General features: G+C 40.2%; 1 protein-coding gene across 4 annotated transcripts in view; it reads left to right on the plus strand.

Moving 5' to 3' along the window:
- Window positions 1-3897: 3897 nt before the first annotated feature.
- The window catches only part of mtss1la (MTSS I-BAR domain containing 2a), a 32656-nt gene continuing 11750 nt past the window's right edge, over window positions 3898-24803 (plus strand). For 3 of the 4 annotated variants that reach the window (XM_086029136.1, XM_086029137.1, XM_086029138.1), the window contains exons 1-3: window positions 3898-4384; window positions 9857-9918; window positions 10006-10079. In XM_086029136.1, coding sequence (XP_085885262.1) covers window positions 4316-4384; window positions 9857-9918; window positions 10006-10079 — 205 coding nt within the window. In that variant the 5' untranslated portion in view covers window positions 3898-4315. The remainder of the gene's footprint in view (window positions 4385-9856; window positions 9919-10005; window positions 10080-24803) is intronic. The other variant, XM_086029139.1, reaches the window with a different exon arrangement.

A 24803-nucleotide genomic window follows, 5' to 3' on the forward strand; every position in this document is an offset into this window, starting at 1 on the left:
CCTTACGTTGTGGCCACTGATTGAAAATGCTAATTCACTTGTAGAATCCAAAATATTATATGAATAGGAGAAAAGAGCAATACTTGTTTTTGTTGAATGCTTCTGCCTTAAATCCTATCTTGGATCACAATTGCAGTCAAATTTAAATCTAATGTTTAGAAGAATCTGCACCAATAGTGAAGGAGCACTTTTTTGGCCCACGCCCCCAAACCATGCAAACTTTCTTTTTCTTATCTATTCCTATCAACAAACATGCAAACAAACAACACTGGAAGAGTAAATATGTGCGAAGGTTTTAAGAAATCTGAAATCCCTTTTTAAACCGCTGTGTGTCTTTTCACCAAGGGACAATTCTATGATCAGAGGTTTAGGGGTGCTGAGCTCTCACCGGGCAAGGTGACTTTCACTCATTTGTGCATTTGAACACAATTTCATTCCCAAATTTAGGAAACAGAAGTGTAACACTTTTTGGGAAAGTCTGTGACTAAACCATCAAATCTATTCAGGTGTTTTCAATGTTGAACCACAGCAAAAAGGAATGGATTGCATTTGTAAAACAAACATATTGTAACCCTACTCATTTCTGCAGGAAGACAACTCATTTTGGTTTAGTAGCACCTCTACACATTGAAGTATGCATTCTTTCTAGAGTAAACCAGCACCCATTAGTGAGTAAAACAAATGATAGTGAAAAAGCCATCGGAGATTCATCTAATTAAAAAAAAAAAAGCCAAGACAACATACAGTATGCCTGTCTGATGATAAGGCTTCTACAGTAAGTAAAGGTCTCTCTCTCACACACACACACATACACACACTTTAAGTGGCTCAAAGTGCACTATGAGGAGGATAAATCCTGATTGATTTTACGGTCAAGTGCCAGCAAGACCTGGTGACCTCAGCGGTGACTTTGGCGGAGGTCACAGCGTCTTGGATTTGATCCTTCACTTGGGAGGATAAACCAGACTAGACAATGGCTCCCGTTGAATCATGGGTAGAACCTTGCTGCAAGGGAAGAGGTCAGCGTATATCAGAATGTCTGTGTTTCTCTTCTTGCATCGAAGGCACACACTTCTGGGCAAGGCCAACGTTCCTGCATGGGAACAGTTAATACCCTTAAATGCCATGAGAGAGGACTCTGAGGTGCAACGTTTTTTCATTGTGCAACAGTAGGCGAGACAAGAAAACTAAACAGGCGTTGGCTTTAATACCACCACCTTGTAAGATTACATAACATTAGGTTACAATATACCAGCCTATGTTGTCTACATAGCAAAAACAATCAAGTAAATGCCAGATTGCACTCCACGACCCTTCTTGTGCTTCACGTGCTGTAGCAGAGTGCTTTTCTTTGAATGAGGCGAAATGTGAATTCTTTTCGAATCAACACTCCCAGACTGTCAACGTCTGCAATGTTGGTTATGTAAGTCCCTGAAAATCCCAGCAGCCTGATGTGTTTGAGGTACATTGCTTTCAGTTGGACAGTCTTACTACGAGAGTGAGATGAAACAGAAACCATCCTTGCTGAATTATGGAAACGCTTGCAAATTTGCACATGTATCAGTGGTATGGCAAAGAACAGAACATGCTGTTTTTTCCAGGGGGGCGGTGATGATGGTGGTGATGAGGAATGTCAGCATCTGTGTTTGGGATTTTTTTCCCCCATTTATGGCTCGTTTACCCTGAGATGCCAGCATATGGACCACACTTCTAACGCGTCTTTCCACGTGGCCAGCAAAATCCCTAAAATATACACTAAGGACTAGTATTAGTGCAAATATCGTAATAGTTCTGTTCAATAATAGACTGACTACATTCACAGATAAGAACAAATTACTCTCTGACAGTCAACATGGTTTCAGAGCTGACACCAACATTACTGACAAGAACAGAAGCTATTCAAGAAATAACAAATGCAGAGAACAAACAGAAAGCATGCTATCGGAACCTTTATTTATATTTCCAACCCCAAAATTTTCTTTACAATAATATGTTCTAATGCACCTCCACTTGTCTAAACATGGCATTCTGATTAATATTGCGTTTGTGGAATATAAGTTAAGCAGCAAAATACACCCGTCTTCCAGCCATCTCACGGGGCGGCCATTTCGTCACTTCTGCCGACTGAAAATGACATCACAGTTGCTCATGGCTCAGGTAACAACCAATCACCTGTTTTCTGAAGCTTTTCAAAAAAAAATTATATACAATTGTTTTTATCAGTTTCCACATTTTGTTGGAAAAAATATTGGACTAGTGAAAGGATCGTGTTCAACCTTAGCAGTTCTACTTTGAGTGTATTGACCATGTGACTCAATACAGTACTTGTGTTCATGAAGTGCATGATCATAGTAACTAAGCCAGACATACTGTGGATATAAATCTTACCCACACATGTTAATAATAAAAAGGATAGAAAATTGCTGTTTTCTTTGTGGTTGTGTTAATCTCTCTTCTAATGTTACAGTTGAAGTCACGTGTTTCTTCACTTGTTGGTTCAGCTCTGATTACACATAGCTGGGGATTGGATTCCCCCATAAATGCTCTGTGCAGAAGTCATGTTTTTTTCTGGTATGGCATCTACAAAGGATATAATTACATGCAACACCTGTGAGTTCATAATTTTCTGTTTTTAGCAAAACTTCGCTGAAACATCTAAAGAGGAAAACAAAGTTGTAATAGGCTTGATCTTTTCACAGAAAAAGCCTTCCCAGTATAGATGAATCCATCCAGGCTGATGAGAGATGAAGGTGTGTGGAAGTTCAAGATTTTTTTGTGGCGACCTTAGGTCCCACATAGCAACTGGTGGCTTCTAAACCCTTTTTGCACAGTCACAGTGTAAATTGATTTATACCAGTGAACAAGTAATTTGCGCACTTTGTGCGTTTTAGGAGTATCTTCCCAGAGGAAGATAACCTGCTCAAGTTTCCTCCAGAACTGGGCATTTTACGAACATTTCCTGGTCCATGAATTGCCTTCCACGTACCCTTCCGCCATGCGTCTATCCGCCTTTTTTCTGGCCGGACCAAATAGTAATCGCCTATGGGCCGATTCACCTTGCATTTTAAACGGGCTTCTGTTAGCGTTTCCGTCTACGTACCAACTTTGACCAACTTCCGCTAACATCAGAACAGTCTTTGATTCTAAATACATGTTCTGTTTGATGATTTTACATGAATTCCAAGATTTTACTCATGTACAAGCGTCATAGAAAATAGTAGCAGTAGTAAAATGTGATTCATCGCAGTCAGTTATGCAAAATTGTGTGATTAAAAACATTTTATCATCACATGAGTGAGGGAAATTAAATTGTCACAGCATTCAGAAAGATTCACACATATACACTCATACTAACAATATAACCTACAAAATATGAAACAATGCAGATATTAAATCAATTTTGATCAAGAATTATAAGGAATTCAAATGTTAGTTGAGCAAAACTCATGTGTTCAACTCATGAGTGTTGAGTTGTGCAAGTGTACCACATGTTATGGCCGGTGTCAATTTGTTGTAACTAACATTTCCTTTGTTATTCAAATACGAGCTAATCTGATGTTAAGAGTTGATCGTAATGGCCCACGTGTTTCCTGAAAACAATAAGATCCTCATTAACACGAGCGTGTTTGAATACACACTCGCCCGCGCACACACACAGAGGAAATCCTGCTTTGCATCTCAGTGAGCTGTCCAATAGGAACACGCAGCTTCACTTTTTGTTTGCATGGGGTGAAGGGTACAGACAGAGGGGGGGGGGGGGGGGGCATTTCTCCCCCTTGTTCCCGCCTCCTTCTCTTCAAACCCATGAAGTTGCAAAAAAAAAAACAAAAAAAAAAAACAAAAAAAAAAAAAAACTGACCCGCCCCCCTAACCATTCCCATAGAATAGATCGTGTTACTGGAGTCTACTCGACATCTGCTACTCCCGCTAACAACAGTGCGCGCTCCCGTGTCTCGAAGCCGCGCCTCCGGCACCTCCTGCCCTCTTCCCAGGACCACTGAGCTCTTATTTTTGTGTGTGAGCGAGAGATCATGTGGAGCCACTGTGCATGTGCCCTCCACCTTTCCCGGCTTTAGCTCTCCTCGCCGACGGAGGACGCGCCTCCTGGACCCTTTCCACCCAGTCCCGTGCGGCTGACTGAACCCGAGCCCGGTGCCATCGAACGGAACACCAACGGCTGCTGGCTGGAGGTTTTGCGGATTTGCGTCCACTGTTTGCCCCGCGAGAGGACAACTAAGGACGGATGCGCGCAGCGGAGGTGTCTGATGTTTGAGAAGGTTGTCCATAGTGATTTTTAATTTCAATTTCTGAGAGCATGGAGTCTGTGGAGAAGGAGTGTGGGGCGCTGGGTGGATTGTTCCAGGCTATCGTCAACGATATGAAGGTAAGAGACACATTTTCATAGAATGGGATCTTGTTGTTGCTGCACAGTTTGTGATGAGAAATAATTTTACTGCCTTTGTGTCTTTTCTCGCCCCCCTCCTCCACTTCTCCACTGCAAACAGCCCTGCAGGACAAACTGGGAGATGAAACATGTTTCCTTTGTGTTATTTGCATAATGTGCAGCAGGTTTCACCCATGTATGATAGCTGCCTTTTAAAAATCTTCTGCAAGTACTTTTGAACTGATGTCTGATAGGCTACACATTATTTTTTTAATACACACATATATTTTCAGTTACTGTCATTCTTTATTTGTATAGGGGTTTTATAGCATTTTACAAATGACATTCTGGTAACATAATATTTTATACTTTTTTTTATTGAAAAATGTGATTGAATTGATAAACACCATACGCCTATTGCCTCTTGCACCTAATCCTGGTGCATTTGTTTATGTTTATTTCAAGGATACCTCCATCAGAATGGCAATTGAATGGATTTACAATAGGGTTCAATAACAATAATAGCAAATATTAGTTAAATAAAACATCACCTTACCATAAGTAAGATCATTTTATGTCATAATAAAAATGTTGTTGGAGATTACCTTAGTCCTCTTTTATCCCAGTTTATACATTTTTACTAGATTAAAATCTCGCCGTGGAGGGATGCTTTTAATAATGTAACAACCCTCTTCACAAAAAGCAGCTCGGAATATTATATAATGTGCTCTCTGGTGTAATTGATTTGACATTTGCCCTTTTTTTTTAGGATAACCAAACACTTAGGTGAAATAGTTTCTAAAGCAGCAAATGTTTGCATCCCATTATGTACAACACAGATTCAAGCATGTGTTTGTTGTGTGCTGGGGGAGGAGGGTTCAAGTGAAGGAAGTTGAACCCGGGTGGTCCGTGGTTATTCGCGACAACAGATGGAAAGTGTGAACACGGTCATTAGGCCTGAGAGATGGCTCTCCAAAAAGTGTTGCTGTAGCTTGTCTTACTTTATGTTTACAAGAGTTTTGCAAGTCCGTCAAGCATCTTGCAGAATTGTTATTGATCGCTCTCTGGCAGGGGGCCGCGGTGCTTTTGGACTGACTATTTATGGACCTTCTGTCAAGCCCCAACCAAATTAGATCTCAGCAAGTGGGCAGGCTCTGGTTGAGATTCATGTATTTCCTTTTGTGGTGGGTGCACAGAGAGACAGGCTCAGTAAAAAAGTTTTGAAAAGCAGATGAATGAGGCTGAAGCCCTGAGTCAGCACTCTCCATGTCCACTGTCCTAGACAGAGATCTGACCTCATTCCTGCCGCCTGGCTGGTCAACACAAGCCTGCCAGACCAGCTTTGCCCCCGGGGGCTGCACAGACCCACAGTTTCCTGTGGTGATCTCAATTGTGTACATAAGACTGATTAATGTTACTGTCTAGTGTGTACTGCTCCTACACAAAAAGCACGTACAAAATGTTAGACACTGAACGCAGAAATGTTCTTGATTCTAGCTGCAATTGTTGGTTATGTGACTGTAGAAATTAGAGCAATGCAAGCATATGGAGTGGAAGATGTTCTGGATGGAGTAACGTAAAATAATTTGGTGAATAAAAATTTGAAGCAACGGAAAAAGTGATTTCATGTGAGTAAAAACAACCACCCAACTACTCACTTATCTGGTGGAACCTCTAGGTCGAATCAAATCAATTCCGATTCCGATTTGTTCAAATTTGGAGACAATTTTCCCATTGGAAATAATGTAATTAATTAGGAATAATCTGTTACTATTAGCAAATGCTTAAATACAGAAAGAACGCTGTTATTAGACATTAACTGCTGTTTAATCGAAAAACAGTAAATTATGCACCCCCTCAAACCTTTCTTCATGCGGGATGGACACGTACTATTTGGGAAGCTCTTCAAGTGTCAAGATTGCTGGAGACAGCTTGACTGCTATGCAGTATTTTAAAAGCATATAAAGAATTAATAGTGTACTTTTTTACTTACTGATAATTTGCCGTTCAGATCTTTGATTTTTCTTTTTATTGTGGACATATTGTCACTTCTTGCCACATTGGAATGAGCAGTCAGGACAGACCACTTTTCTCACCATCACACTTCACAACTTCCATGCATTTTCTATATGGCTTGACCTCATTAAGATTGGAGGTGAAATGGGAGACACCTTGGGTTGGCCCGCAGACAATTTCAGGGCCTTTATGTGCGATTTAAGAGATGTCATTGTAAACAAAAAATATGCAACCTGAGGGGCATTTCATTAAAGAGCTCACACTGTACTGTACGCACCCATCTCAAAGGTTGACGTCTGTATCCACCTCCGATGGTGGCTGTGGATGAGAAGAGACGTGACATCTCCCACCTCGGTCCCTTGCTTGCATCTCCTTTTGCCCACATTCTTTGTCGCCTCCTTCAGCTGTCTTGGCATCACACACTTCCTTCAACAGGCCCTACAAGCTAATTAGACACCTGTTAGAGAGTCAAGTGGAGAGTGCATGATAGGATGGTGTCCTGCAAACACTAAATTATTTTCAAGGCAAACTGTGCAATCTGAGTTTTGTGACAATCCCAAAGCAAAATGAATGCTAGAGGTTGTGTGATTAAAAGCAAAAGCAGTTCTCGATTATACTCTATGCAGACAATACATGTTCACCGGACACAACATTAGATAGTAGTGTTATTACGAAACCAACATTTTGAGTTTGGTACAATACTTGTATAAAGTACCTTGTTACTGATACCGAAACGATACCTCAACAAAAATCTAAAATCAGCAAAAGCAGCGAAATTCTAACTGACAAAATGATTTTTAAAAAATGTGTTATTAATTCAAAATATTATGATGTACTTGATAAGAAAATAAAATTTTAAACATTGTTAAACACTTATCAACATTTGCACAAATGAGGGAGAGTGAGATAGATACACTGTTTCTTTCTATACTTGATTATATATTTTATAGACTATGTGTAAATTAAACTTTAAAGGGACAATGTGTAAAATGTTTTGATTTTCCAATGATCATTTTAAAAAAACTTCATTTCAACAATATGCAAAAAAGTATGCTCTTTCACATCAATGTCATTATTTTTATATAATTGTTGGTGAAGTAATCTCTAATTATATTAGATAGGGGGCGCCTCCCCTATAGGAGGCTGCCATGTTTCACTGCCATCTTTGTGCCACGGATACTCGAAGGAGACAAACTTAGCCAACGTAGTTCGTAAGCATCATAATTCCCATTTATTTATTTATTGAAACGTCACTAGTAGAAAATATGCAGAGGTTTATAGAGCCATTAGTGTGACATCTACTGTAATGCAGTATTGAGCAGGTTATAATCATTTTCATGGCCAGATATGCAGCTGTATAGCCTCTATGCTTTTTGGACACAGTATCCGTCAATTCTGATTTTAAGAACGTCATTTTTTATAAAAATAATGAGATCAATGCCAACAGTTATATGTTTATCACTATAAGTTTTTGCAAAACATGCCATATTCTTGACCTATTTTTGACTGCATTTCATGTCATCAGCAACAAGCGCTTCAATGCTTGAGGCCATCTTCCTCACACGCAGAAGGAGGTGTGCCACTTAAGGGCGTTTCTTGCATGTACAATAGGTAGACAGGCGCCTTAAGCGTATGTACACTTGCCTTTAAGACAGAGTTGGTGAGCTCCGTGTGATTTCCTTTTTTTTAAATACCAGTGTTAAAAAAATGTTATCGAGCCGTTTTTGACGCCCAAAAATCACGGTTACGGTACTGGTACTGGTATCCCGTGCAACACTATTAGGTATAGCTGTGTGTTGCAATTCAACACAAGTGTTACGTTAATGAAAAGTTATTCATTTAATGCAGGTACGGAAAACAAATTTGGATGGGGTGGAAAATTTACATTTCCGGAAAGTTTTTTTGTGAATTTGCGTTGGAATTGATGATGGGGGATTTTGGAAATATTCCTAATTGGAAGCTTTCCATGGGGATCATGGGAATTAAATGGGAATTGAATGTAATTTAATGGAAACGTGTAGTTTTCAGCAAAAATATACATTTTTTTTTGTCATAAGCAGACATCCAACACATGCGAGAGAATTACAGTACTTTAATTGCTTCATATTTTTCTCACTTCACTCAAGTTGTGGTGTATCTGGCGCTTGCTCATGCCTCAAATTTACTGTTACATGTAAGAGAATGCTATTGTTTTGATTGCGATTAATTGGTTGGTTTTAAATGTTAGTTGGTTTGTTTGTAAGCAGGATTACTAAATACCCGACTCAAACTTCGTGGAATGCAGGTACTTGTGCCCAGAGGCGGGCATTCGTTCAGTACTGACAAAAGTTCCGTCAATCCGTCAGTGATGTTTTGCTGGCAAATGACAAATGATGAGGTAACTTAAAAAAACTGACGGAAGTGGTTTTTCGTCTGTCACTAGAATCATCACTAACCGGGTCAGTACCGACAGACCAGTCCGTCGCTGACTAGTGACAGTTGGTTGTGTTAGCTGCTAAATACTATCTTGGTTGAAAGTTCAACAGCTGTAAACAAGTCAGTCCACTCACCAGATACATGAACTTTCTTGCTCCCCATTCTCCAAGCCTGCTCCTTTTTTGGCTGTGTTGTAATAGCTCGCGGTCCCACAGACCGCAATGATATTGTCCCACATTGTTTTTAATTGGCTGTCACTGCCGAAGCAGAAGAAGATCTGGCGGTCCTAAAATAGTGGTGACGAACTGTAATAATTTGTTTAATGAAGAATTAAATAATAATAAATAAAAGAACACCATCGTAGAGTTAAAAATGATACAGGTTTATGCCATCTTCTGTTAACCAGCAAGTAGCATGTTAACGCTTAAACCAGATGGGTAAACAAACAAACCTATGAGCCTGCCACAAATGAGTTCACTTGTAACAGTTCAGCTTCGGCAGAGATCTTGAGTTGCACTGATGCCATTCTTGTGATCTTTTAAGGCAGAATATTTAATTGTTTTGCTCTCATTAGATGTTATGGCCTGTCAGTAAAAAGTGAATCTTTCAGTCTTGGCTTCCCTCTGGGGGATCCGGCCTTGAATGTGTTTCATGTTTGGCTTCTGTTCTTCTAGCTCAAGGCAATGACTGATTAACCTGGGCTAAATCCACTGCAGATTTCTTTAAAGACTTGCATGGGGGCACATAATTATAGAAGCGCTTATGTGCATCTTATAGTATAGAACAGCCTGATTTAAATACCAGCTCACCGCAATAAAAACAGAAAAGGATGTTTAGATTCCTTTACTGACCTGTTTCCTGCCTCAGGGTCGGAAGTTGATGAATGTTTGCACTGTTACAACCCTATTTGAATTTATTTCAACTAGTGTGAGCACTAAGAAACTGTGCAGCCATGGTCATATAACAAGTTGAAACAGATTAGATGATGTCTCAGAATATTATGTCTGACACATTTGTTTTTCTTGTTCTGTCTCTTATTAGAGCTCTTACCCAGTGTGGGAAGACTTCAGTGCCAAGGCTACAAAACTACATTCTCAACTCAGGTGAGGATCACTTTTATCAGTGGCTTGACCATACTGAATTCTTATTTTGAATTCATATATTGTGATTTAATTTCAACATATTTTCAGGACAACAATTTTGGCAGCTGTGGCCTTTTTAGATGCTTTTCAGAAAGTGGCGGACATGGCTACCAACTCAAGAGGTTAGGCTGTTTTTTTTTTTTTTTTTTATCAATTCAATGAAAATGTGGGTTATACCGAATACTGTATGTATAAGCATCCCAGTAAGCCATTTCAAATGTTCCTTTGAATTTCTCATTTGCAACAATATTGTGAAAAGTATGTGTTTTCAAATTATTTTCTGTTTGTAAAAAAGTCTGTAAAAACCCTCTGCAAAGGGAGAGGCTATTATCGCAAAAGTCATTTGTAGAAATTATATATTAGAGCTGGCCAATAACTCAATATCATTATGTATTGTGATAGACACGTGATCAAAATCTAAAATGCTTGCATTAAATTGTTCGATAGAAAAAAATCAGGAAGTGAATCCCTACCTTGGTATTGTGTGTGTTGTAGGCAGAGACTATACAGTGTGGCGTTAGATTAAGTTAGATGAATCAATTACACGCGCGTAAGAGGAAATTTTGAGCACAAAAGCGTGTTTTGAGCGCAGTCGACTCCAGACACGGAGAAGAAACAGTTAAACAAACGCGTGTGTGTGGCGTTACATCGGAGATGGTCCGAGACGGACGCCCATTTTGGGGACGAGAACTTTTTTTAAAAAGGATGGACTAAGCAAAGACGAAAGTGGGTTTTTGTCCATCCCTGTAATCGTCCCGAGCTGGGTCAATTACTGACTGATGTGTTGTGTTGGGTTCTCTGAAAACAAAGACCACTATTCTCTTCTGTGATATTACCAGAGCTGGGCATTTTACTAAAAACTGAACGTCTGTTATTCGTCATCCGTCTGCAGCGTGGTTACCCTGCCGTTGTCCGTCATTCGTATTTTTTTCTGGAGGGAAAAAAGTAGTAGGGAGTGATATTGGTTGTTGATTAATCACATCTAAAAGCAAGTGTGCACTACAGTATTTGCACGTCATAAGCTTTTGCCGAAGGCAAGACGACAACGGTTAAAGCCTATATCCATGTATAAATCAATCACGCATCCCTTTAAAAATATGTCTTAAAAACATCAACAATTATTTGATTCAATTGTTAATTTTTCCCACAGTCCAACGTCCATCCCTAGTGGTCACTTTGCATGCACGCAACATAAAGCACAGGCCACAGAGGCAAATGCCATTTGGATTTGTTTCAGCTCTTTCAACCTTTCATGGCCATTTTGATTTTTCTCTCAATGCACTAAACCCATGCTTTGCTGCCACACTGCCGACTGGGATAAACAGTGCCAGGCTGAGCTTTGAAGTCGAGAAAAATGTTCTCTCAGGAAAGTGATCAGAGGTCCGCAAGCCTCTGAGCGTGGGATTGCATGATCCTAAAAGCTCTTGTTTAAGTGGTAGAAAAACCTGCAATATCTTTCTGCACCAGAGCCACAACTATATGCTGCTTGATGCAATCACTCTTTAAATTAGCATGCACGCTATGATTTTCACTGTAAATGTTTGTGACCTTTCACAGAGATCACTTAAATAGCTGTAACTAAAGTTTAATACAAATGAATAAGCAGCAGTTGTGTGTTGTAAATAGGAGCAGGGGTAGCAGTGTTTATTAAGATTTTCCCGATCGCATGATCGAAAATCAGGGGCTATCACGTATTTTTCAACTGATCGGTATCAACTGAAAATGGTTTGAAAATGTATATATTTTCTTAAGTTTGAAAGGTCACAAAGCAACAACATAATCCGGAGTCACAAAGATACTGCCAAATGGAACAGCGATAGCTTACATTTATATTACACAATGAATTAAGGGATCATATGGGACTGTCATGGCAGACACTCAAAATCAAGTGAAGTCCTTTATAGAGCAGTTTTTGGAATAATTAGCTTTGTGTCTTTGTGACTTCCTTTTATTGTCAGCTCTCTCTCAAAGGGCACCGTACTCTCAGCCTCTAGTTTGTCACTCAAAGTGGTCGTGTCTAACACACAGTATCCGATTGTCATGTTTTTATTGGCTCATGGGGCAGTTATGCATAAGTCCTATGAACCAGGCAAATGTGATGTGACCAGGAATTCTGCTGAGTCTGCTGCCTTACTGTACACTTTATTTTCTATTGTCCGTAAAGTTATTTTTAATGAATTCTAGTTGTATGAGAAAATGTAGCACATTTGAAAATGCCCCACTAATATTTTTCATATAAAAACACCAGTGATAAGCAGTGCGATCACTGTTGGCTTTACGTGACCCCCAAGTCCACAACTACAATGCTCTTAAGTTCAGGGGTTAGGCTGCTCAGAGAAGTGACAATCCAAGCTTATTGTTTCTTTGGTTCTAATGAGGTCTGCTGAGCTGCTTTGTCACCCAGCAGCAGCAGCAGCACCAGCAGGCAGACTAGCCACAGGCACCGCTGATTAACAAAGATTTCTTTGGAGTTGATCGTCGAGAGCAATATGTAGGTCAAAACCCCCTGCATGAGTACAGACGAGTGTGTAAATGCTCCCGGCATGCACACACATGCATGTATGAAACGGCACATGCATGCACACGCGCTTAGATATAAGGCCAACAGCTGGTAGATGGATACCTGATCTTTCACATACCCACATGCTTTTAAACAGCCTGTATTAGTAGTCCCACACTGTCCACTTGCTGCCGTGTGTTTACACATTGTCACATCTACTTTTTGTTTCTCCACTAACAGCTGAGTTTATTGTGGAGACATGTTAAATAACCTTAAGTGATCCCAGCAGTGTATTATTTCTGCATCAAAGTACCACTCAAGCTCACATTCACACCATGTTTAATTTACCTAGGAAGCATGTTTGTGAATGTTGGAGAAGATGGATTGCCATGGAGAAAATCCACACAAGGACAGAACCGAACAAACACCCACAAAGCAGGGTCTGAAATGAGATTGGAACCAGGAAACACTGACCTATGAGGCAGACATGTTAGCCTCTACCACACTGTTCTGTTCGATGGATTACTTTTGATTAATCACGTCTTGAATCAATGTAGGCTACATAAAGTTCAATACCGCCGATGAGTGATTTAATGTCAAGTACGAAGAATGTGATATCAAGGGAAGTTCCAGATCTCCAGATCTCAGTCCTCCACACGGTGTTAATCTGCTAAATACAGTATAACACTGGAATTAAAACAGCTATTCTGATGATTGAAGATTTCAATTTACAAATTAGATTCCCAAATGTCATTCAATTTTATTCTGTTCTAATTGATTGAAACAAATATGAATTAACTTTCGTTCATAAATGCAATGTACTTTTCATACTTTTTTAAAACATTCTTAAATAGAGAGCCGAGCCTTGAGTTCTGGTGCCCTTAGAATTCTGTTGTTACCAGAAATATTTTTGAGAGTGTGTCAATTACTTACTTATAATTAGAATAGAATAGTATTAAATCATGTTTCCCATTATTATAACTCACATTATTTTCTAGACACCAACTACGCCACAGTGACATCGCCCATTGGATTATAGACCACTACCGTTACTCTTCCATCCGAATTGGGGCTATTCTGGGAGTCACCACACCCAAGCATGCACATACTGCAGTGTTGCATAGCCCTCACATCGGATGTGGTCCCGCTCCGCTAGATCTTCTATTTTTATGAATTATTATTAATATACAGAAATTTTTGTGTTTTTTTTTTTTTGTCAGTGTCAGCACTAGTCACAATTCCTAAATGATTATCTTCTGACTTCTACATATCATCTGTGTTCATCAGCCCTAGAACCTTAATAGTTTTGAATAACAGTTGATGCAACATGTCTGTGGTAGCTGAGAAAAGGGAACATACAGTATCTGAACATGTTTATATTGTTCAGGTAGAGTTTGTAGCTTCTTACTGTCAATGTATATTACACAATATAATTCAGTAAACATAAACTTCACATTCAACTTCAATGTAATGATCTCTTATAAAATAATTTTGCTTGATAAAAAACATTAAGCTTTATGGAAGCAGACTTTAACCTCACATCCGTGACTATAAAGTCAAGAGGAAACTAGTCATTTTCTTTTCGATGTCTGTATAGTTTGAAGTTTTGAAGCTATGAGTTGCTTTGTGTTGGATATTGGAACTGAAGCTGATTTACAGGCACATCTTTGGCTTCACTGTTCAGACTTTAGGAATCCTTAGGAATCCCAGTAACCTTTGACATACTCGTCGAAGTTCAAACACAATGAAAGACCCCACAGACTCATACACACACGCTCGTACACCCCCACGCACGCACACACCCACACCCTGTAGAATGAACATGTGGTTGCCAAAAAAAGCAAAATTTCACTCCAATAAGAATTTCCCTATTCCAGTCCAAAGAGGGAGAACAGTGTACAAAGAAGCATTTTATGATTTCCTCCTATTGACTTATGTGTCTTTTCTTACCAGTAATAACCATATTTAGAGTGCCCCATAGGTTATCATTACCCTCAGAAATGTGCAAAATGCAAATTGCGCACTAGCAAATGGTTAATGGAAACAAACATTTCGAAAAAACTCACAAAAACAAGTTTTTATGCTCTCATGAGGTTGTTTTTGAGACGTATCGATATGTAGTCTCGGAAGGAAACGCATTTTTCGCGTTTCCCCTAGTCATGTGACCCCGCACAGTCATGTGTGGGAAGTCACATGACTTGCATTCCTCTTTTTTTCTTTGGATTCATGGCGGCCACCTCACATCACAACATGACCATGGATTCATGTCATAAACTGGGGCGGCTATCTTACGTTACCACTTGCTCAGAGTCAGTACACTTCCCTTGAAAACGCTGTTTTCTCCGTGGCTTTTTCCACATTATTATCTGTTTAAAACTGTCAAGGCAACAGCAGTAGACACAACCAAAATGATCGTAACAATACCTTAGAGGTTTTGCAAACAATTCTGGGCATCCATCTTCTGTAAACAAACCACTCACGAGAACATCTCATGAGATTTTACGAGATCTCGCGAGACGGGGCGTATGAGATGTACGCCTCAGAAACCAAACACTCTTCAATGAGAGGTAGCAATTGTACTTTATCAAAACTGTACAAACTTTTATTTTGCGAAAAACTGTAACAGAAACACAGCTAGTGTCATTGCCTACTGTGCGTGTGGGTGTGTGCGTGTGTGTTGATGTGTCCAACTGCTACGCTCTGTGTTCCATGTTTCACCGCTTCCTCTTGCCTGTGGAGTCCATTTATGGTTTAAGGTCAAGGCCGGGTGTGTTTTATGAAGACTCAAGAGGATGGCAGGTTTTTTGGTGCTGTCACATCGATGGTTTTGTGTCTTAAGACCCGTCTGAAGAACGATCCCAGCTGGCTTCAATAAAAGTCCATCAACCACAGAGCTTAAGATTGTGTTTTGAGAATTTGACCATATTTTAAGATAAAATTGGTTCATGTTTCAACAACCATCTTTCCTTGGATATAAGTCCGAGGCTCACTCTAGGGGAGGTTATATTTTTAGGTTGGTCACCCTATTGGTTTCTGTGGCGACCATTTTTATCCCTCCATATTAAACTGATGTGTGGTGTACGTTAGACTTCCGCAGAGTGCTGCTGTCTGTGTTTGGTGTTTTGCTGTTGCTATGTTTGATAACATACTGTATGTTTTTATGGACTTCACTTCCATTTTGGAAATGGCTCAATCAGAGAGAGGTCACAGGGCAGCTAGTGGAAGAATAATCTTCCGGCAGGGTATGGCATACATGATTCATGTTTTCAGCGAGTGGGGTGAGTCTTGTTAGGGTGGGGGTTGTGGTTGCAGTGGGATTTCCACAGCTCTTCGTATCCAGGCTCGCCATAGGCGTTTCGCTAATCCTCTTAGCCCAACTCTATAACACACAGACTCAGACTGGCCTTTCGTCTCTCCTGAGCGGCCACCCCAAGGTTTAACAAAATTCACACACTTAAGGTGACCTTAAGGCAGACTGCTTTGCAAGTTTGTGTTCTGCCTTTATTTTGACGTCTGTGTGCCAGACAGTGATGATAGAGTGCAAATGGATACAAAATGTCCCTTTGGTTCATTGCAATCCAGGGTTCTTACTCCTTATTCATCCCTGGTGCATATCGAGTGGAGGCATGCTAGTAGATCAGTGTGTCAGTGAAGTAATAATCTGCTTGTACGCTGTGCCTCTCCGGGCTGGCAGATGGGATGGATATCCCTAGCCGCCATCTGGCCAAGCTGGCATGGACGAGTTACGACGCTGGCCTCGTGTAGTGTGAGATCAGCGGATTACGGTTCTCCACCCTGTCCTAAACATCGTAGCTATTTTTTATGGGCATGTCAAATAATGAGTGTGTGTGCATGTGACCAAGATTGACATCCATCAAGCTTGGCATGTCATGTTTGAAGCCGAGGATGAGGATGAGTGCTGTATTGTCATGTAAGCACCACAGCTGGATAGCTATAGCCACATCCTATGTCGCTTTGACTTAGTGAAATAATTTGGGGGAGATTTTGGATGACTGCTCGCTTAAATGGAAGAACCCTCTCGACTGTCATGTCTGCCAATCTAATGCAACCCCCCAGCCTGTTAAGCCTCATTTCCGAGAGGCAAAGTCCTGTTCGGTTTGCCGCAGTACGGTATGGATCAGTAAGTCCTGATAATTTCGTGAGTAGGCAAGATGGCAATAGCTCTGTCAGCTACAGTGTGACATCAAAAGCGCATGATAGCATGTCAATGAATTAACCAGACAATAAGCAGGACATGTAACGTTGCACGATGTACTTGGCTGTAAAACGGATGTGAGAATGCTCTGTCTGGTAGATTGGCCACATAATTTTGTACCATTCTACACTAGTGTGCTGTACAATACTATTGGGACCAATACGCCAATAAACGAGAACTGAAAATTGTTATGCAATTAGGGGTCAGATATTTTGGGACTTTTTACACTAGAAATGTCACTAAACGTGTATCATACTGAACCAATGCAGGAAAGCTTATCAGTATAGTGCTCCATGTGCCCTGTTTCCATGCCCAGTGCAAGTTTAGCGCAAAGCGCAGTCTAACTGTGCGCATAGGTGGCATTTGCTTTTTTTTTGTATTTTTCACAGAAAAGTGCGGTTAAAATAGGCGTTTGCGCTGTCTTGGGAGCAAACACAGCCAACTTGATTACCGGCCAATCGAATTGGCTCCCCTCAGTCCCTTTAAATTCAGCACAGGAGAGGCACGATCTGTATGGCAGAAGCATAACGAACTTGTTGGAGTCTGTGTTGGACATGGCTCCCGTAATTTTTTCCTGTGAGGGCCTTATAACTTTTCCCTTCTCTGTTGGGTGTTCGGGGTCAGTTTGTAAAAGAAAAAGTGTGACGATTGCAGGGGTGCCTAAACGTAATTAATTATTGGGGAGGCATGTCACGATAACACATTTTTGCTGAGGATATACTGTATTCACCCAGAAACTATCACAATAAACAATAGTATAATTTGTTTGAGGTTTTTTTTTTTTAAAATGACACTGATATACTGATGACATTAGAGCAAATATAATTAGTCTACATCCTGTTAAACTGCAATTATCTTTCAATTCTCAAGGATATAGAACATTTGCATGGCAATGTAGAATGACAAAATATCTTAAATAAAATTAAATTAAATAAAAAAGATTTTTTTTCTGTACATTTTTTTAAACAACAACAGCAATCAACAAATATTAGCACATACACCACACAGTAATAACTGGAGGGGCAGAGTAAAATTATGTCTTTTATTTCCTTCCTTTTCTTCCTTTTTTATCTTCAGTTTCCTATTTTTAAAACGCTGTCAGGAACATTACAGGACTGTGGGTGTATATACTGTGTGTATATATATATATTTTTTTTTTACAATACATTTGGCATTAACAGGATGTAACTGCAAGTGGAGGAGTTCAACGGTCGAGGGTGCTATGCACTATGTTATGAATTAGGTGGAATGCCGAAGTAGCGCAATAAAAGGTGGCCGTTAACTGACAAATTAGAGTGAAAGCGGGCAGTGAAATGAAGATAAGTACTGTTTATTTTCTCTTGGTTCTGTTCCTTTTTAATATGCAAAGTCTGTTCAGGTACATACATGTACATTTACAGTTCAAAATCATTCTGTAAATGCAGTATCTAATTTTTCAATACAGATGGTGCGGCTTATATAAAAGTGCGGCTTATAGTTCAGAAAATACGGTGTGTGTGTGTGTGTGCATTATATATATATATATATATATATATATATATATATATATATAGTATTGTATATAATATGTTCAGAGGGTTCAATGCACATCACACATACAGATTCAGTGGAGCGCAGAATCCATCTGCCTGTGTCTGGATCAATTCCAGCAAAATCACATTACACCACTTGCGCAACAACTTAGACCTGGGTTCATCTAGTCTAAAGTCTCTACTTTCTATCATCAAATTGTCAAGAAAAAGACCTTTGTGCACCAGAACGCCCAGCGAAGCGCAGCGTGGTATGCCAAATACCCACACACGGTAAACTAGACTTGCACTGGCATAAAAAAATGAAGATGTGCCAGTTTTTACGCCGAGCGCACGTGTCTATGAAAAAAGGGCCCTGTGTCTCACTTGCACTCTCTTTGAGGTTTGGCACAGTAAGCAAAGACTAAAAAAAAGACTGGAACATTTGAGCAAGGAAAAGGCAAAAGGGGAGAATAATAATTGAAGAAAAAACAAATCGTTAGGCTCGGCATAGCTTTCATTCTGAGGCTGAATACCAAACTAAGAAGACAAACATGAGACTTGAGGGGAACACTTTATTCAGAAAGATTTGCACATGAACTCTGGAAAGTGACATGAGGGCTGGAAGGGACGCCATTGAACACGTAAAGAAAATATTATTTTGCATACTTCCACTGATTATGTAAAAAATAGCTTTGATTTTCAGGTGGTTGGATTTTTTTTTTTTAAACCGTTTTGCTTCTACTTTTTGTTGCTTGGCTGATTGCTGGTTGAACCCCTTTCTGTCTCAGCTAAAGATAATGAAGGAGGGCCCCCTTATCTATTGTGATCTCGTTGACACATTAACAGTCTTCTGCCTTTGGATAAATGGCAGCATTTGTGGTGACCGCCCCCCAGCCCCCAGCTTTAATCTGTCATCATCAGATTTTAGATTATTGTAACACTGTACCTGCTTACTTGATGAACACGAATCACACGTCAGCTACTTTTTTTCTTTTTCTTTTGGTGAAGCATTGCTGATAATGTACTAACATGCTGACACTACAGCACAATTGTAAATCTGAAATACTGTACAGCATGTGATCAGTCATTGTGAGCACCTCGTGAAGAAGATACACATTTCTGTTTGTGTGCATTTTTTAGGTGACAGGTGTTTTGAATCAATCAGTTTACATTTACTAATAAAACACTCCACGGTGGTAGAACAAAGAGCTGTACAAAAAAAAACAAATCAAGAGATTACATTAGATAAGGAGCAAAATTAAATAAACACGTAAAATAAAATATAAAAGAATGCACAGGAAGATTAAAAATGCGTATTTAATGCCATGTTGAAAAGACAAGAAATAAAAGTGTTTTTCAGTTAGATTTAAAAAAAAAAAAACATGAATTGAATGAGCCTCTCCAATGTGAAGTGGCAGTTTGTTAGGTGAACACCTAATCTTCAAAGCCAGTTATCATCAGTATAATTAAATCTGGGCCCACAGTATTGAGGATAGTAAGGAACAGTTATCGATAACTACGAGTTCCCTTCTTACGCTGGTAATTGACTTTTTTTATATTCTGATTTAATCAATAACTAATTAATTTGACTGTTTTTAGGGGAGTTAAACTATTAAGTTAAAAGTCTTAGCTGACGTTCCATACATAGTTAAACTACAGCATCACTGTATTAACTGTAGTATGATCCAGTGGTGCACAAAGAGGGGTGCAGAGAGGGCGTGGCCCCCGAGCATCCACCTGAGGGAGGGCATCCAATCCCTCCTTTGATGAAAAAATGAGCAGCATAAGTACTTGGCCGGTCAATACTCCAGACACATGTACATCCACTAGGGCTACCACAAACGATTATTTTGGTTGGTAGTCGACTAATCACCAACAGTAGTCGCGATTAGTCGACTAATCGGATCATTGTAATTTGCGGCGTGTCACACCATCAAGCAGCTGCTCTTATGTAACGATAATTAGTTTACAGCTTGATTCTTTATGTATGTAAAATTAATGAGATAATACAACATTCAACTTTGATTAAACTCTGCAGCTTGTACCAGCAGTTCTCAGATGTTCATCAATGATGGTGGGGCTTAAATTGAAGTCAGTCAATATTGTGGCTTTAAAAGTTTTGGCTGCAATAATTTAGTGCATTTTAAAATGAAACCAAAACTATACACTATGCAAAGTTGCGCTAATTCCATGAAACTATCTATGAATACAAAAAGGAATACTTGTAAACAAATTTCACTCTTCTTTGGCACCAAGCATTTTTTTTAATGTAGAAGGTAGTGAAATCAGAGGATTAAATAAGGAAAAAGCACTGTGCTAAAGAAAACTAAAATAAACACTTGCATTGGGTTTAAATGTTGTTTTCATTTAACCATTATCCCAAACATTTTGTCCTTCTTCACTAATAAATATGGGTAATTTAATAGTAGTAAATTGGTCTGCACCATCAATGCAACAGGGGAAAAAAATCTTTAACTATTAGGAGGAACATATTTTTAAATGTTTTTGTTAGTACTATAAGAAATTATATTGCAACAAGCATGTGTTTTATTGTTATGTGATACCAATAAGGGCTTGTGGCAAATATGTCATGTTTTGTTACTTTGAGTACTGGAATTTCCCAGTTCCCTGTGAACGCATCACTCCGTTCGCGAGAGATCTTTCTGCTTCAATGTCAAACATGGCATACTCACACTGTTGCGGTTGTTAAAAACGCGGGTTTGCTGACTAATGCCTCCTTAATCCATCCATATTAGACGCTACAATATGTTAGCGTAGCAAAAAGGACATCGTGTCCGTGGACATCAAACACACCTCGTAACCGGTGTGCCAACACAGATGTCTTTCAGACGCGACTGAATGTGTCAGAAATGAAAAAAGGCATCAGCCACAACGTGCTTCCTTTCTCGATTATCGAGAATCCCCGTCATGCTGCCCTGCGAGGGAGGTTTGCATCGTAAGTATTTGTGGGTGAAATGTGCCGTAACTTTAGGTCTCTGTTGCTAATACCAGGTAGCCATACACCCCGCGTCACTACCCACAATGCTTCTGTGTAGAATAGATCGCGAAGACCCGGATGACCGCGACTGTGCATGTGCGCCCTTGACAGGCAACCAACCAGCGGGGAAAAGCGAGACGAGGTTGTTTCAAGAGAAAAGCAATGCGCCAAATATATAAGTAAACGACTCGTCGACTACTTAACTTAATCGTCGACGATTTAGATCGTCGACGTTGTCGTGATTAGTCGACTGATCTTGGCAGCCCTAACAACCACTAGAAAAATGTTTCTGTGCTGTCGACCATCATTGAAGGTGCATCAAAACATTGGGCTGTATTAGGCATATAGCCCATCAGATGATGGATACAGATTCATGGATCCAAGTTATCAGGCACAAGTTGAATGAGAACCTTTAGTTTCTGATGAAACTTGGTTCTCGACGGTACCAAGAAACTAGTGAAACACCCGTAATCAACTGGCACAAGTTATCATGAGCATGCAGGCCTTCCCTCAGGTCCAACATCATTGACAAACTGACCTCACAAATAACAGTATTCTTCTGGATGAATGGACAAATATTCCCATTGACACGCTTCAAATTGTATGGTGTATTCCCAGAGTGGAGCTGCAAACAGGGAATAAGTATTTTCATTTGTTTGTTGGGGGCAGCATGGCTCAGTGGTAGAGTGGTCGTTTTCCAACCCGGAGGTTGTGGGATCGATCCCTGGCCATTGTGACCATGTCGAAGTATCCTTGAGCAAGATACTGAACCCCCAGTTGCTCCTGATGCTGCGTCATCAGTAGGTAGATGAGGTACAGTGAAAAGCGTTTTGAGTACCCAAGGTAGAAAAGCGCTATATAAGTGACAGCCCATTTACCATTACCATTTAATGATCCATATTTGTGGGGGGGGGAAAAAATCTACCCCTGTGCTTGACTGTCAACCAGTCCAGGGTGTACCCAAAGTCAGCTGCGATATACTCCAGGTCACCTGTGACCCATATGAAGATAAGTGGTATGGAGGATGGACGGATGGACCCATTTCTGCAAGATTTTGTGCAGGCTTGGGGCATATTGCATTCAGCTGTTCCTTTAGGGCTGTTCCATTGTTCAACCACGACTACTGTTATTATATTAACTCCAACGAAATAATCAATGAATCTAAATGATATGCAGTAAGTGGGGAGATTCTGGCATTTTCAGTTGTCCCAATACTTTTGTTGATAGTGTATTAGGGTACATCTGGGTTTATTCTTTGACATTAAATGTCTGGGGATGGAGTGTGGACCATCCCCTGTGGATATGCGGCTCCTTAGATTTATTGCAGAGTATAGTACCCCCCCTTTTCAAACTCATGAAAAACACATTTAGACAAGGAGCTGACTTTATTTTTAGAAACGTTTATGTTCCTTCACAGGAGGTTCCACCTACAAAATATCGCCGCCCTCCTCTTTCCCCCTTCTCCACATAATACACTCCAGAACATGGTCACACCACATAACAGCACAACTGAAGTCTGTCTGCTTCTCAGAGTGCCTCAGGTCATGACTTGGGAGGTGGAAATTGCTGTGCGTGCTCTCTGGCCCAGACAACAATAGGATGAGTGTGTTTGACTCCTCATGTGTGGACTAAAACAATCGTTGCGGAGGTGGTTTCCTCTGCCTTCTAATAATGTTGCCGCTGGTAAGAGAAGACAGATGCAAGGAAGTGACGCACAGGCAGGGGACAGTAAATATAGCACATAATTGCTCCCATTCTCTTGCTTTGGGATTAATAGCATTTAATCAGGAGGAAAAAGTCCAGTCAAGTCCTTGTTTCCGAAGGTGTCGCACCAAACAACATCTATCCATTCATCCATTCTCTTCACCGTACCGCTTATCGTCACTATGGTGACGTATTCCAACTGACTTTGGGCCTTTTACAGTATGATTTACAGCTTCCCATTCCACAATAAAACATGCTGTAATTCATTAATATTACATTTGTGTAACACAGACAGATTTATCTTTTTGCTTCCAAGTTGAGCTCTTAAGATCTTGGACAAGAGACATTTTATGCTGTTTTGTTTAAGTCTCACACTGTGTCTATCATCTTCAATGTATGCCACAAAATTAGCTAGATCACTTGCTCAAACCAGCAGGCATATGACTTTATAATATCGACTGCTTGTAACTGCGCTATAGCAGTGCTTTGATTCATGTTTTTGATGATGTGAAAGTAGAACTTCAATTAATCACTGACGTCACTGATCATTTTCCAGCCCTGTACAGCGGCAGAGACGGGAAATTCAGGTCCAGGAAGTAAAAACCTTGCCACAGTTTGTTTTGAGCCACAGGTGCTTCTAATCAACTGAGCTCGTTTACCTGCCGTTTGAGAAGCACCTGTGACTAAAGCCGAACTGTGGCAGAGTTTTTACTTTCTGCACCTGGATTTCCTATCTCTATACAGCGGTCCCGAACCTTTTGTGCACCACTAATCGATTTCACGAAAAGCCATATTTTAATAGACAGGCATAGAAACAAATACAAACAAATGATTAAAAATGCAACTCACCCTTATGTCATTTTATTTGTTATACTTAGTTCGCTTGTCTGCTGCCATTGCCGGCATTAACGGTCCGCGAGGCTGCAAAATGTCCAGCCATGAAGGCTACACAGTCTTTAAATGTCTGTGTGGGCCAGAGACTGCGAAAAAAACTGGTGGTAGATGAAACCCGGCTATTCGAATCGCTGCTAGCTTTAAAATTTATAGACCAGCGGGACCACGGGACTAGCAGAGAGAAATGAGGGCAGCGGTGCCAAGTGAAACGTCTTCTTCACATGCATTTGTCTAGAGATGACAGCAGACGAGTGACTCGAAAGCCTGTAAATTGGCCAACTGGAAGACGAAATGTAAAAAACATGTAATTAGAAATTACTTGATTTCAAGTGTTAAAATGTCAATTTTGAAGATAAAATTTGATTCAACCACTTAGTTTGCAGTGAGTCATACTATTGGAACACTTTTATTATTATGTCTCTCGCCAACTGCAAACAAAACACTGCAATGTTTGATTAGTGATGCTCTCACAATGTCAAACAAAATTGACATTATTATCTTTTTGAGGCAGAATTTGTCATTCAACTCCTAGGTTGGACCTCACAAAATGGCAGGTTTAGTACTTTTATAGGGCTTTATGTATGAAGTCCAGGCTATGCCTGTTGCCCCTGCACAAGTTAACAAAGAATCTCCTCTGTCTGATGACCAGTTCAAGCGGGCCAGCACCTCAGCATCAGTGTGTGCCCTCTTTCATCCTCCTCTTGACTCTTCTCTCATCCAACCAGCTCCTTTCATCCCTCAGAAGCCTCTGCTGTGTGTCAGACAATTGACATTGAGCAGCACTTTAATATGGTGAAAGAGGCTAAAGACAACATGCTAGACTGTCTCTTCCAGCCCCAGTCAGCTCATCGGGCAAGGTGCCAATGTGAAGAATCGCTGTTCCTCACGGATGATGGAAATTCCTGAGCTCAACAGCAGCTGAAAACTTCAGATCTTCTAAACACTTTCTAACGACAGAGGAAGTCGGACAAGGGCAAGTGGCCGATTCAGACTGTAGTACATTGCTCAAAGTACTGGTTGCAA

This window comes from Filicampus tigris, chromosome 4 (genome assembly GCF_054856515.1).
Source record: "Filicampus tigris isolate MCC_2025a chromosome 4, RoL_Ftig_1.0, whole genome shotgun sequence".
NCBI lineage: Eukaryota > Metazoa > Chordata > Actinopteri > Syngnathiformes > Syngnathidae > Filicampus > Filicampus tigris.